The sequence below is a fragment of the Meles meles genome, chromosome 5 (assembly GCF_922984935.1).
Source record: "Meles meles chromosome 5, mMelMel3.1 paternal haplotype, whole genome shotgun sequence".
Lineage (NCBI taxonomy): Eukaryota > Metazoa > Chordata > Mammalia > Carnivora > Mustelidae > Meles > Meles meles.
In genome coordinates, this window is record NC_060070.1 from 7776581 (window position 1) to 7791586 (window position 15006).

At 46.5% G+C, this 15006-nt stretch overlaps 2 protein-coding genes across 5 annotated transcripts in view; one reads left to right on the plus strand and one right to left on the minus strand.

Annotated features, from left to right (window-relative positions):
• The window catches only part of PLG (plasminogen), a 36993-nt gene extending 31915 nt beyond the window's left edge, over positions 1–5078 (plus strand). The window contains exons 18-19 of the mRNA XM_046005466.1: positions 3361–3506; positions 4832–5078. Of these exons, the coding sequence (XP_045861422.1) occupies positions 3361–3506; positions 4832–4993 (308 nt within the window). The 3' untranslated portion in view covers positions 4994–5078. The remainder of the gene's footprint in view (positions 1–3360; positions 3507–4831) is intronic.
• A 54-nt stretch (positions 5079–5132) lies between these two features.
• The window catches only part of SLC22A3 (solute carrier family 22 member 3), a 93383-nt gene continuing 83509 nt past the window's right edge, over positions 5133–15006 (minus strand). The window contains exons 8-11 of one of the 4 annotated variants that reach the window (XM_046005471.1): positions 13608–13716; positions 12529–12641; positions 9692–9791; positions 5133–5356 (exon numbers count right to left, since the gene is read on the minus strand). In XM_046005471.1, the coding sequence (XP_045861427.1) occupies positions 5344–5356; positions 9692–9791; positions 12529–12641; positions 13608–13716 (335 nt within the window). In that variant the 3' untranslated portion in view covers positions 5133–5343. Of the gene's footprint in view, positions 5357–5874; positions 7452–7478; positions 8199–9691; positions 9792–12528; positions 12642–13607; positions 13717–15006 lie in introns of those variants that run through there. The other 3 variants (XM_046005469.1, XM_046005470.1, XM_046005467.1) reach the window with 3 other exon arrangements.

The following is a 15006-nucleotide window of genomic DNA, read 5'->3' on the forward strand; positions in this document are numbered from 1 at the left end:
TGAGGGACGGGGTGGTGTTCCTCTGAGTCTGTTGGCCCATAAATTCAGTGTTAATATCTCATCCCCATGTAAGTTCTGAAGCAAGCCTACAAGTGGAGGCCGTTCGATTATTTTCCATGTGAAGTTAGCCAGACCGAGCTCTCAGACACAGTGTGAAACAAGAATTCCTGTGAAGCTCGTCTCCCCAGATACCCACATGCCTGTCATATGTGTGGAGAGGCTGTCGGTGGTGGGATGGAATGACAGCTAGGGGAAAGGAAGACAGGTCCCGGTCCTAGGATGGTTTTCGTACTGGTTGCTGGGGTGTACGTGAGAGGGGAAACCTTCACGCATGGTCCTGTATTAGCACCCCGTATTACGTTTTGGGAGCCCCATCTTCTCTGCAGTACGGCCTCATAGTAATTACACCCCATCAGACTCAGGCCTTGAAGCGTTGTGAGGATGTCTTCCATCTCCGCCTCGCTTTCTCAGAAGTGTTGGTGAGGGCACAGAAGGGGAGTCAGGAACCCTGAGAAGTAGTTCGGCCCCTGCCGCTCGCTGGGCAAACCGGACCCATCACCTTACCTCTCTGTGCCGTTTGGCCTGGAAGAAAGTCATGTGTAAAACCTGGGTTTTCAAATTGTGGTTTGCACGTTATTCTTTTGCATTTGCTTTCATTTTAAGACAGGTCTTGTGGTTTTAAAAAGTTTAAAACTACTGGTCTGAATCCCTTCAAATTGGTCTTCCTCCTTTCCGCATTTTCCCTACATCTGTAAAACCTCACCTCCTGGATTTTGCACGTTCCCCCACCCCTTCTCTGCACTTCAGGGGCCGTGAGCATCGAGAACTGAAGGGAAACATCACAAATGACGCTATCCCTGTGGCGGTGACAGGTCCTTCCAGTGTTTCCCACTTAAAAGAAATTTAAACACCACAAACCCCTATGACTTTGATATGTTTGTTCCCATTTTGCAAATGAGGGATCCAAGGCTCCAAGGCGGGCAGGGCAGTGTCCTGGGAAGCACACGCACACAGCCCGTATGTAGCTGGACCTTGAGCCCTGGGGGGCCTGACCCTTCACAGCCCATCTGCCGTTCCTTCTGTTCCACCGGTTCCTTCTGTTCTATCCGTTCCTTCTGTTCCGCCTGTTCCTTCTGTTCACTCACACTTTGCAAACTACCAACCTGTACTGCGCTCCCCCATCGACCCTGGCCTCACCCTTGCAGCCACGGGGAGAAGACCGTTCCCAGTATGTTCACTGAACCGGGAGGAATCCCAAAACAGAAATCCGGTCTTATGGACTTTTTGGCAATAATCACATCAGATCAGTGTTCTTAGCTTCTCGGTGAGGTAAAAATTGGCCTGTCCTCCCATTTGGTCTGCAGGCTTTCCCTGACTTTGATATTTCCAAGCAAGGTAAACATCCAGGGCCGGGGCCTCATTCAGGTTAGCCCCTCATCAGCCAGGATTAGTTCATCAGCCGTCCGGGGGCGCTGTCAGAGCTCCTGCTTCCTGCTCCCCACCGGCCCTGAAATCAGGGCTCCCGTCGCCAGGTCACCTTCAGCCTTTCCGCCCTTGGAGGTGCCGTCTCCACTGTGGCCACACGATGGCAGCACTTCCGCGCAGACCACATCATTTCCTGTCCACTCCCGGTGGATTTTGTCACCAGCATCAGGATGCTTTCTTGCTCAGAAAGCAGATGCAGGAGCAAGACACTTGGATATCTGAACTCGCAGCAAGAGATTCTGAGAAGGCTGGTCCCTGCATGCATCTACTCAAGTCATGCACCCCCAGCCCAGTGCTTCCTCAGGCCCTAGGGCAAGCCTCTCCTTCCCAAACGGGGGTCCGCTTACGTGTTTCTGTCAACCCCGGATCGAGTGCCAAGTTTTCCGAACCGAAGACAGCTTTCCAAATGTATTCAAAGTCTTTGGAGAAGAAAGAGCACCGCATCCCTTGGCCATTCCATGCTAGGAAAGATTTTTTTTTTTTTTTTTTTTTTTCAGAATGCGTTAAAGTTGGCTTGCAAAATTGGAAAATGGGATTATTTGTGAAAAAACGGAGATATGCCCTGGAGTGTCTATCTGGGAAAGCAGCATTTCCTCTGGCTATTTTGCAAGTGTTCCATTTTGACTTGCCAAAGTGGAAAAAAAAAAAAAAAAGGCAGTTTTTCCTGAAAGAACAAATACCACAGTTAAACTAAATACATAGGAGAATGTTTACTTTTCCTAATTGGGAAAGAAAAGCAAATTAGGAAATGAACTAGGACAATTTCCACCTATTATATTAGCAGGTATTTAAAAAATATTAAATACTCAGACATGGGGGTGGGGTGATGTGGCCTTTTTTTTCCTAGTGAAATTTTATGCTGTCATACCCTTTTAGGAAATAATTTGGCAATGTTCACTGGGAGCCCTAAATATGTCTATATAATTTATGGGAACTCAGAGCTAAGAAAATATTAAGGAATATAAATAAAATGCATGAACAAAGACGTGGAAAGTTGGAAGCCACTGTAGGAGCCTGGGAGCAGGAGAGTGAAGAATTGGGCAATGACGTCACAGACCCAAGTGCAAATCCCAGTTCCTCCGCAGACTTGCTGGTCATCTTGGGCAAACTGCACTGCATGGCTCAGTGGCATTAAGTATAGTCTCAGTGTTGTACAGCCACCACCCCTGTTTGCAGAACACTTCCTAACCTTAAAAGGAAACCCCCACCCCTGAAGCAGTCACTCCCCCATTAAATACTGATTATGAAGATTGCAGCATTTTAAGAAAGCCCTTACTATATAGCATTGTGTGAAAACAATCAGGATATAAGATCGTGCAATATAAGTGGAAGAAAAAAAATCTAAAAGAGACTGAAAATGAATAGATGTTATAGTAACATTTATATTTCCCAATTTCTCTTTACATATTGAAAATATTTCTTTTTTTAAAAAATTATTTATTTGACAGAGTGAGGGCTAGAGAGCACAAGTAGGGGGAGTGCTGAACAGGGAGCCTGATGTGGGGCTCGATCCCAGGACCCCGGGAACATGACCTGAGCTGAAAGCAGATGCTTAACCAACTGAGTCACCGAGGTGCCCCCCAAAATACTTCTTCATAGTTAAACAAAAATAACATGTATTCCCAGACACCATCAAGAAATATTAATTCCAGATTATTAAATCCAGGTCTTGGGAACATGAAATCTTACGTAATATCTGTACCTTCAAAGTTAAAATGAAAAGCATTCCGGTAGCGTCCGGAACTGACTTCTTGCTCTATACAATCTCCTGGACAAACGAGATCTGTCACTGCTGCTCTGCTGTTCTGGAAGGTGTTCCCTTGCAGTCATGTTGGGGATCCCATATAACCATTTCTTGAATCTTTTTAAACACAGGCACCTTTGGCGCGGGGCTCCTCAAGGAAGCCCAGCTGCCTGTGATTGAGAACAAAGTGTGCAATCGCTATGAGTATCTGAATGGAAGAGTCAAGTCGACAGAGCTCTGTGCTGGGAATCTGGCTGGAGGCACGGACAGTTGCCAGGTAAGCACCACGTCAGTCTCCTGGCTTGCCCTCTTAGATATTTTAGCCTCCGAACGGCAAGTTCCGGAAGGCTTTTACCAATTGCAGGCCACCATCCAAATGCTACCCAGAAAGATTTTAGGTCTGTCTCTGCATCCGGATTGAGATCCCCGAAGGGGATTTCTTGGGCCCCAAGTTCCAGATCGGTGGTAGGGGAGGAGTTACGTACCATCACTGCCACAGACCACAGGTCCCCTGAGGAGCTGGGACTCACGTGGTGACCTTTCCAGCAGGGAGGCCAGGGAGGCTGTGAGACAAAGACCACTTTGCAGTTGCTTTGGGGGTTTCTTCTACCTAAGAGAAACCCCAAGGTGGAAAGGGATGAGTATAACATTCACTAAGGGAGTTTCTCCCTGGGAACACTAAGTGGTGTGGGGTTTTGATAAATACACTTTGTTAAGTACCGAATACAGTAGATATTCAAATAATGTATTAATCAGTTCCTTTCTAATTGGAAGAGAATGTTCAAATAGTGGATAAAGCTACATCCGGGTAACAGGAGGATGACATTCCATAATAAAAGGATGGTGGTTTATTTATTTATTTTTATTTTTCTGTTTTGTTAATTAACATATAATGTATTATTTGTTTCAGGGGTACAGGTCTGTGATTCATCAGTCTTACACAATTCACAGCACTCACCATAGCACAGACCCTCCCTGGCGCCCTTAACTCAGCCACCCTATCCCTGGCCCCCCACCACCCAGTAATCCTCAGTTTGTTTCTTGAACTTAAGAGTCTCTTATGGATGGTTTGTCTCCCTCTCCGGTCCCATCTTGTTTCATTTCCCCCTCTTTCCCCCCAGTGAACCCCCACCCTGCCTCTCAAATTCCTCATAATCAGATCATGTGATAATTGTCTTTTTCTGATTGACTTATTTCACTAAGCATGATACCCTCTAGTTCCATCCACATTGTCGCAAATGGCAAGATTTCATTTCTTTTGATGGCTGCATAGTATTCCATTGTGTATATATACCACATCTTCTTTATCCATTCATCTGTTGATGGACATCTAGGCTCTTTCCACAGTTTGGCTCTTGTGGGCATTGCTGCTATAAACATGTGGGTGCACCTGCCCCTTTGGATCACTACGTTTGTATATTCAGGGTAAATACCAGTAGTGCAATTGCTGGGTCATAGGGTAGCTCTATTTTCAACTTTTTGAGGAACCTCCATGCTGTTTTCTATAGTGGTTGCACCAGCTTGCATTCCCACCAACCGTATCAGAGGGTTCCCTTGCAGTTTAATCTTCACGTGTTTCCCCCTCTCTCTCTCTCTGTCTAGGGTGACAGTGGAGGGCCTCTGGTTTGCTTTGAGAAGGACAAGTACATTTTACAAGGAGTCACTTCGTGGGGTCTTGGCTGTGCCCGCCCCAATAAGCCTGGTGTCTATGTTCGTGTGTCAAGATTTGTTACTTGGATTGAAGGAATAATGAGAAATAATTAAGTGAATGGGAGACAGAGTGATTCCCCGACATGTCTAGAAGCTGGAACATGGGTAGGGAGGTCGGCGTGTTCAGAAATCATCGACCGAAATCAAACGGAGACCCTGTACTTAACGCCATCCACGGCCAAACCTCAACGTATTTTAGTATTGTCGTGGAGACGTTTTCCCCGCCCGTGGACTGCTGCATTCTGTAATAATAAAGTAACACATCTATAACATTTGTTGAAAATAAACTCTATCTTTCCTTTGATTTAATTTTTTTGAACTTCATTGTTTTCATGTTCTTCGTTTATTCTACCAGTGTAGAATTAAATAGCGTACCTCTCGCAGACTGAGGTGATTTCTCTTTCTCATAAGGCATAGCTGCAAAAAAGAACCAAGAAGCCTGTAAGGTCATAGAGAAGGGAACAGAGAAGTCCCAGTAAATCACCCATATATTCACCTTGTCTGCTAAAGATGGCTTGACATACATCTTTTAAGGTCTTTATCCTGGCACTGAGATGAGGGGACGAATGTTCTCAGAGCTGCAGCATGTATGGGGAGTCATGAGAACAAATTCTATTCTTGGGAATGAAATCTGTTACTGATGACTTGACGTGAGCCCAGCACAGGGGATGCTGGGCAGAAAGCTGTACGTGGTGCAGGGAACGGGCATTACAAGTGTAATACAAAACCGGTAGAGAGGCTGAGTGCTATTCTGGGTCATGTCTCAATCTAGGAATGGGACCAAGAGCCCGTGAAGGAACAATGAACATAAATTGAAGGTGGACGGCTTAATTTCCTTCGCTAATTGGCTGCCCAGACAGGAAATACGCACTGTCACGTGGAGACAGTTTTACAGAGACAGTGTTCAGAAGGAAGAGGGAGAAAAGACACCAAAGTTACTTGACAATTTAAAACTCTTTATTGTTACCAGAACCAAAATACCAACTCAGAGTACAGCTCCAAGGTGAGCGTATCGAGGAGGAACAGCCGTCTTACAGCGAAGAGGGCTGCAAAGAGCGAAAACGTGCATGCCCACGGATAAGGGGTGATTGCAGCGTGAAGTCCTCAAAGAGTGGTGCTTATTTCACTGAAAAATCAAACATTCATACTCAGCTCTGTTGTGCTTTAAGGATTAAAATCTTGGTTTGCAATTGGCACCCACATTGTACATATAGTCGTGTTCGCGTAGGATTTTCTTCTTCGTTGGCAAGATTTCCCTCGGTGCCCATTTTGTCTGTCCACACAGAATAGTTCATTAAAAAAATCTGAGATATATACTGAGTCTGAAAATACAAGAACTGTACCAGATAGAGCAGAACAACAGAAAAAAAGAGCATATTTGCATGGAAGCTCCACATTCAAAAGTCTCTGTAACAAAACAAAGATCAGATCCCTCCTGTTAGTGTCTATGACATCACTTACAAACCTTCTGCTAATTCTTTTATGCGTGGATATAATTGACCTTCCTTTTAAATTAAAACGTAAGCTTCTTCCCAAGACAGGTTAAAAGGGTCAAGATTGAACAGTCCATGGTTTTCACTCTTGACCACGGGCAGCATCCTAGAACTGAACTCACATGTACAAGATAAATAACCCTTTAAAATCAAAATTAAGACCCATGAAATCATAGTCCATGGATTTCGTTCTGTAAAGAACTGAGTGTGTGGCTTTAGATGTTCACGAAGGCAGGACCCAAACTATTCCCAATCATCTCATGCCCAAAACCGATGGAAGAAATAATAGAGCCAAATCCTCGAATTGGACAGAGGATTTGTTGCTAATTACGGAGTCAGGCTTGAAGATGCTGGCAAGCCCAGATGCCACAGTGGCTTATAGAGCTCGAAGCAAGAAAGGAAAGGCTCAGTATCATGTGGCCCAAGGTTCTTCAATTCAGCCTCTTCGTGAAAAGGATTTCCAGATCTTCAACCTCCCCACAATCTTCAGAGCTCTCAGGTCAGGGCTTTAGTCCCTCGCTCAGGTCTGATGAACCATTGCTGCAGCCTGTTCCCAGATCCCCACCTGGCAACATCGAGCCTCCGTGGCGGAGCGAGCAGCCGTGAGAATTCAGGGAAGGCTTCTCTTGTCCGTCTGTCACTGACTGGGTCGGAGACACTGCTCCAGCTTCAGAGGACAACTCAGGGGGCGATGTCCACACAACAGGCTCTCTTCTTTGCTAAATCAGCCACACCCCATGTTCCCAGAAACATCAATAGCACTCTAAATCCTAACTCACCCCACATTATATAAAAATACTCTGGATAGTTTGAATGTCTTTGTACAGTACGACGAACACTCGGAGCCACACAGCATGACGTAGCTGAAACGGACCCACACACGTGTCTGCAAGGCACATCTGTTCCTCGGGAGAGGTCAACCCAAAGAGCTCCTTCCTTTCGTCTTTGGCAGCGGGCCTCAAGGGTGAGAGCTGGACACTTGAGTTTTCTTTTTCCTGCCACATTTATAGGAATATGGACTATCAAAACAAGGAGAAAACAAAGTCCTTATGAAATATCATACAACTCATTCCAACAGAGTTTTCTTGCTATTACTCAACATTAGTTGCTTTTCATGAAACACACTCATGCATAAACTCGCAATTCAAAGGTAGTGAAAGTGACGGTCTCCTGGGTTTTTCTTTCTTTTTTTTTTTAACCTGTTTTCGATCGCTACGCAGGGGTTAAGTAGCATTGCAGCATCTACGTTCTTTACGTGACAGGACGGGATGCCACCCACCGTGACATGGCCCCCAAGCTCGAATACAAACCAAGCAATTATCTAGGAAGACACAGTTAGCAAAAGGTTCCTCTTTTCTGAAGGAGGCAAGACCTTACAACGGTATAATGCACAAAAGGAGTCCACCCGGTTTTAACACCTTTTATACATTTCTTAATTTTGATTGGCAAAATGGCAAGATCTTAAAGAGAATCTTCCATCTCACTCCGAATTTCAGGTAGCATTGTTCTAGGGTGAAAAATAGGTAGAGCTTTGGGTGAGAAATAAGCCATTATTCGTCACTCGATTTCCAAACAAGCTGCAGAATCTGTTTGGATGACTTCCTGGGGCAAATGTCGCCTTGTCCTCTGACTGGCCAGTCCTATTATAAGTCAGCTGGCGAGGATGAGCCGATGGTTTTATTTTAAAGATACTGTAAGTTTTTCTTAGGAAAGTTCTGGGATCATATAGGCACTTAAAAAATGTCAGCATCTACTCCGTCTTCCATCTACGAGTGAACCATGCCATGAAGTTATTCACAGTTCAGACTTCTTATAACTATTTTTGACACAATATTTTTTAAAGTTCAGGGATCCACATCCTCAATTTCTAGGTCTTTACTTAGACAACTGATTTAATGTTAAAAGTTAGCTGTTACATTATTTTTTGAATTGTGCAGATAATACAAGGCCATGGGCTGTAATTAGAAAATAAATAATGCAAAAGCCTACAGAGCGTAAAAGTGACACCTTCTTCCCAATCCACTTCTGTCCTCAGTGGGTCTTCATTACAATATTAGATCTTTTGCTATACATTCTCATATCCATATCTTCTCTTCCTCTTTTTGTTATGAAGCATTTTAAGCAGAGGAAATTAGAATTTGTGTTCTGTGAATTTTTGTTGATATAATTCTTCATGTTTATGTACTGGTTGGGTATTAACTTTCCTTGCACACGAGTTAGATGCTTTTCTCTCTCTCTCATAATCTCTCCCTCTCTCTCCTTCCCAGTCTTCTGTTTCCTTTTACCCATCCATCCACCTATCCACTCATCCACCCATCCACCCATCTGTCTGTCCATCCTCTCTCTCTTTCCATCCTCTCTCTCTCCATCTAACTACACAAAGAGGTTCCTATTGTCTTGATTTTTTTAAAGATTGTATTTATTTATTTGACAGACAGAGATCACAAGTAGTCAGAGAGGCAGGCAGAGAGAGAGGAGGGGAGGCAGGCTCCCTGCTGAGCAGAGAGCCCGATGTGGGGCTCGATCCCAAGACCCTGAGATCACCACCTGAGCCAAAGGCAGAGGCTTTAACCCACTGAGCCACCCAGGCGCCTCGTTGATTTTTTAATAATTACTATACCATATTGGTCAGCAACATTTCACTTTGTCATCCATCTTGAAGACCTTACCAAGTCATTCCACACAGATACATCTCAATTCTTCTAACTCGATACAGTAACGCACACCATGAAGGCATGAGCATTTCCGTCATCAGTTTGCTACTGGTGCGCATGCACGTTATTTCTACTTCCCTTTAGATTGTCTCTGAGTTTTAACACCTCTCTCAGAAATGTTTCCCTCTTCCTAACCACATTTAAAAATAATACACATTCTTTTATGATTCTGCTCTTTTTATATTAACCTACCTTTTCTTTCCCCCAAAGGATATTTATTTATTTGTTTGTTAGAGAGAGAGAGAGCAAGAGTCAGAAAGAGAGCACGAAGCAGACTCCCCACTAAGCAGGCAGCCTGATGCCGGGACTCCACCCCAGGACCGTGGGATCATGACCTGAGCTGAGCGCAGACACTTCACCACCTGAGCCACCCAGGCACCCCTTATGTTACCTTCCTAAACCAACTTTGAGTTTTCCGCCTAGGATGTGAGTTGGGAACTGATATTACTCCCCTCCCCATGAGTGTTCCATTCTCTCCACGTATTTTTCCTCCAGGAGTCTGAAATGCTGCTTTTATTGAAGATGCACTGAAATTCATACAATACCTGCCAAGTTTTTCTACATCATCCACTGTTTCTGGCAAGGCAATACCCTTGGTTTCGGGCAAGAGCATCACGAGCCCACCACAGACCGATGCCAGGATACCTAGGGGATAGGGAACGGCGGCAAAGCATCAGGAAGGCGCGGCCAGAGATCCCCCGACTCGGTGCCCCTCCCTGGCCACTTGCAGCAGCTGTGCTCATCACTGGAACCAGCCCTCGCCAGCCGCAGCCCTCGGGTCACCCTAAGCAGCTCTCCAGCTCTCCTCTGCCACTATGGGAAGTGTTCCCTACCCGTCATCCCGGCACTCGGCACTCTTGCGCACATCCATTCCTTCACTCCCCAAACAGTCACTCAATGGGTGCCTCAGTGCCCACCCCACAGAGAAGATCCCACCTTCTCCCTCTCGGGGAAATGGCAGCCACCAGCTAGGCATCCCCTCAGTTTCCTTTTCTGGGCCAAGAGCTTTACTTGGCCTGCTCTCCGCCCCTTTCCTAACTGGGCACGTCGTCACACAGTCTGACTTGTCCCCACTGCAGCCCACCCGCATCTCTCGGAGTCTTTCCGGGCTCCTCCATGGAGCCAGGAACCCTCAGGCTCCAGCTGCGGGGACGTGAGCCTCTCATCGGCAGGGGCCCTTCTCCCCATCTCTCGTGACCCTCCAGTTACCATCCCCCCCTTTGCTGGTCTCTAGAGCAGAAATTCTGGAAGCGTCCTCCCCCACTCTGTCCACTTATGCTGGTGAATGTTTACGGACCAGCCCTCCAGAAGATAAAGCCCCAACGCGCAGCATTTGCCAATTCCCATGGTGCAAGGACTCTCCCCAGGGACACCCCGAGCGAGTGCCTCGACATCACCACTCGAGGCGCTGGGAAGGGCCGTGCAGTGACGCCCTGTGTCTGGCATTTCCTTCAGAAAGATACAGTCGGCAAAAATCACCGGCAGAACACCCGCAGGCGAGCTGTAAATGGGTTTTGGGTATTTATTACCGGTTTTCCACCTATTTGATACATGTGCTTTAATAATGGCGAAGTCAACCACTGGGCTCCAACACTCCTGAAAACTTCACAGCTGGCCTTGGCAGGTGGGTGCCACAGCTGGAGCACCAGCACTCACCGCCGTGAGCCAGGCCTCACCTCTGCCTGCTCTCCCTTGCCCCTGAGCTCCTGCCCTGCTCCCGTCGCTCCAGAGACAGGGGCTGTGCTTCTGGGGCCTGGGGGTCTCCGCCTTTCCCAGCCGGGAAACCGGCCTCACACCTTCCCTGGCTCAAGCAAGCCCACTCAGTCATCCCTCTCACTGGTTTTACTTTACTTTTTTTCTCGAATCTCTCCATGCCCAGCACTCCCTGTGTCATCCCCTTGGCCCCGCTGCCATGAGCCCTTACCTGATGAACTGGCTGACGACCGGCACTGTCCGCCTCCAACCTGCTGGCGGGTGGGCCAGCAGAGTCAGCCTTCGCAAACGCAAACCTAGCACTGTCCATCCCAGCTTAGAGCTCTTGGCTTCCACGATTGTTTGGATAAAGAGCAAACCACAGAACTAGGAAGACCACGATCTGGCTAACGCCCGCCTCACAGCTTCACCGCCTGCCCTGGCCCCACCGCACACACTGTCTCTGTCCTCTGACTGGCCTTCCCACTGCCTGGAGCCCCGGCCACACTCCCCATGTGGCCAATTTCTACTCGTCTCCGATCTCAACTAGACATCCCTCCTTCCTCCTTGGCTCAGGCCGGTGGGGAGTCCCTGTGTTATGCTCCCCCAGCGCCTCCGCTTTCGGTATTTATCACGCTGTGATGTGACCGAGGGTTTGGAAGTGTGGCTCTCTCCCCGGCCGGGACCTTGAACCAATGGTCTCCCCGACCACTTGGTCTTGGCTGAACAATGGCACCCTTTGCTTTTCCATGCTGGCTGCAGAATCGACACTAAGCTAATTTTCCAGATCCCATGAAATAATTTGGAAATAATCTTGTGCTGAATTTGGTGGTGTCAAGTGGTTAGAAACTTTACTATCCCTGGCTAGCACTGTTGGGAATTTTGCATTACTCAGGATGTATGGCCTGATGGACTCGTTATTTTCATTATAATTTAAACTGTAGAGCAACACGTGAAAAACGTAAAACATTCTCTACCCAGAGTGAGGACATGGAGGTGGTGGAAAGATACATGAGAAAGGGACCCCCCGGGACCTTCCTTGTCAAGGAGGGCAGAGGCGGGTATGAGACCCAGGCAGAAAGGTTGGAACAGCACCTGAGAAGCACTGGGCTGAATTATCCTGAGCCCCCTGCCCCTAAACTTTGGTTCTATCCCCTGGTACAGCCTGTGGAGGTTGGAGCGGGAAGGAGGGTATGAACCCGAGGGCCAGAAGAGAGGTTACTGGGTACTCGGGCAAGGGATTCTGTGGCCTCCGTTCTTCCTATACAGCAAAGGTCCGCATCAAAGCAAACGAAAATGCGATCTCAATAGACACAGAATGTTTAAAACTATAATCAGTTTTGAGGCTTATTTTGAAACAAACAGAAGGTCCGAGTTCATCCACTGAGAATTACTGGTTCTGTTCCCCGATATCATAAGACTTTTAGAGCACTGGACTTTAACTCAGAACCTAAACAAAGAAAGCTAAATTGAACATGACTCATCATGACCCTTTGATAGAAAAGAAATTAAAAGCATTTAGGCTTTCACATTGCCATGCAATCAGATGGGATACTCAAAGCTCGAGCATCTATCTTTAAAAAATTAAATGATCTCATTAATAGCAAGCGGAATAATCACCATCGAGTTCTATTAACACAGGGAATATAGATGAACACATTTAGAAATAATGTATAAAACGGGTTCTTACCAAAGATGATAAGAGGTAGTTCCAGCCAAACGGCCGCCAGCCGGAAGAGCAGAAACGGGGCTATGATGCCCCCAAAATCACATAAACCTGAGCAAAGAGAAACTCCAAAGTTTCTGTAGAGTAAGAAAATTGTTTTAAATAAAATATATTTAACTATATTCAAGATAAGAAAAATATTCAGATATACAAGTAATGAAGAAATTTTAGTAATATTTCCCATTTCTATAGTTTTTTAAAAAAAAGATTTTATTTATTTATTTAACAGAGAGAGAGAGCACACACAAGCAGGGGGAACAGCAGGCAGAGCAGGCAGAGGGAGCAGCAGATTCCTTGTCGAGCGAGGAGCCGATGTGGGACTTGATCCTAGGACCCTAGGATCATGACCTGAGCTGACCGCAGTCATTTAACTGACTGAGCCACCCAGGCATCCCCCATCTCTACAGTTTTTAACTCTGAAAATGGCTATTCCTCCCAGATTCTAAGCAAATCGTTTCCATTCTGCCCCATTTCACCTCTGGGCAAAGGCTGAGTCACAGCGAAGACCGTGCAGAGGAAATCCTCCCACCGGCGTCTCACTCCCCAGCCCACTCGGCGATGCTGATGGGGTGACTTGACTCCCTCACCTGACAGTGAGGTGTGCCCCCGAGTATTCCCCCAGGGAAGGAGGCTGATCCGCAGCCCACGCACACTGTTTCACTCTGTCCTGCCTTATTAAATCAGCGGCTCACAGCGGCAAGACGGGGAGTGTGGTCAGAACAGAGGCTGTAGCCTTTGAACAGGATGACGCTGATGCAGACAGTTTTAACCCACATCTAAGCAAGTACCGTAATCAGATTATCTGATCCCACAAAACCACAGCCGAGTATAAAGATCCTGGTACGGGAAATACTTCTATCAAAAAAATGCGGAACGTAGCAATGCAGAAAGTAGCCCTAACTCAAAGCGCATCTTCTTTCCTGGCTGAATTCAGCCCGGGCTAACATATCACCCAGTTAAGGAAACAATTTAATGGCTTTGAAGTCAAAACGTTTGGCTGCAGAATTACTTAGGAGAAACAATGACATATAGGTTGGAATTACCGTAATGTTGTTGGGTACAATTCTGAATTGACCAGATAAACAATTTCAAAGGCCATGGTTATCCCCAGTCTTCCCAGGGTAGCAACTGTAGTTCTCAACCAGGGTATTCCTGCGAACACAGGAAATTTGGAAGGAAACAGTTAGGGGTCTGCTTTCAGTAAAATATCACAAATCAACGGATGGCATTTGCTTAGAGATTTTCCCAGGCCCTAAGTCTTTGCCAATTTAAAGCATGAATGACAGCTACCTCCTAATATTGTAGCCAAATTTTTTTTAAGATTGTATTTATTTGACAAAGAGAGAGAGAGCGAGAGAGGGAACACAAGTAGGGGGAGGGGAGAGCAAGAAGCAGGCCTCTTGTTGAGCAGGGAACCTGATGTAGGGTCCGATCCCAGGACCCCGGGATCATGACCTGAGCTGAAGGCAGATGCTTAACTGACTGAGCCACCCAAGCATCCCAGTAGACATGATTATTAGTGTTACTTAAGAGAGATAAGTTTTCAATAATCTCACTCTCCAGGGAATTACTTTTTTTTAAATATTTTATTTATTTGACAGAGAGAAATCACAACTAGGCAGAGAGGTAGGCAGAGAGAGAGGAGGAAGCAGGCTCCCTGCGGAGCAGAGAGCCCGATGTGGGGCTCGATCCCAGGACCCTGGGATCATGACCTGAGCCAAAGGCAGAGGCTTTAACCCACTGAGCCACCCAGGCGCCCGGGAATTACTTTTTTTTAAAGATTTTATTTATTTATCTGAGAGAGGACACAAGTTGGGGAAGAGGAGAGGAGGAGCAGACTCCCCACTGAGTAGGGAGCTCAACCTGGGGCTCAGTCCCAAGACCCTGAGATCATGACCTGAACCCAAGGCTTAATGACTGAGCCACCCAGGTGCCCTATCATAGCCAAATTTTAACAGCAGCAACCACCAGGTTGATAGCTAATATTTAGTGTACTAGTCGCCTTTCTGAGCAGAGTTAAATGATGGGAATATGATTCAAGAACCATTTCTTGAGCGGCCACTAGACTGAAAACAGTGTTCCAGGCACTGCTTTCCTAGAGGGCCTGTCTGTCTGGAAGGTGGTCTTCACTTAGGCCTTGAGAACCATTACCACAGCCTGGTACCCATCTGTCCTCTCTCCGTTCCCGTCCCTAGTGACAGCACACAGCATAGCTGTTCCTGCCAGACCAGGAGAAAGCTGGACATGAAGCTGCTGTTGGTTTCTGAAGGCTAGCCAAGGCTTTGAGGACCAGAACCTTTGGAAGGGGACACCTACACCTTGTGTTATCACTAGAGTGTATGTTCCCCATCTTGCTACTTCCCCCAAGAAATCACCCGGAGGAGATGGCTTCTTAAAAATTAGTTGGTTCCTTCATTTAAAAATGTACTGTTTGAGGGCTGC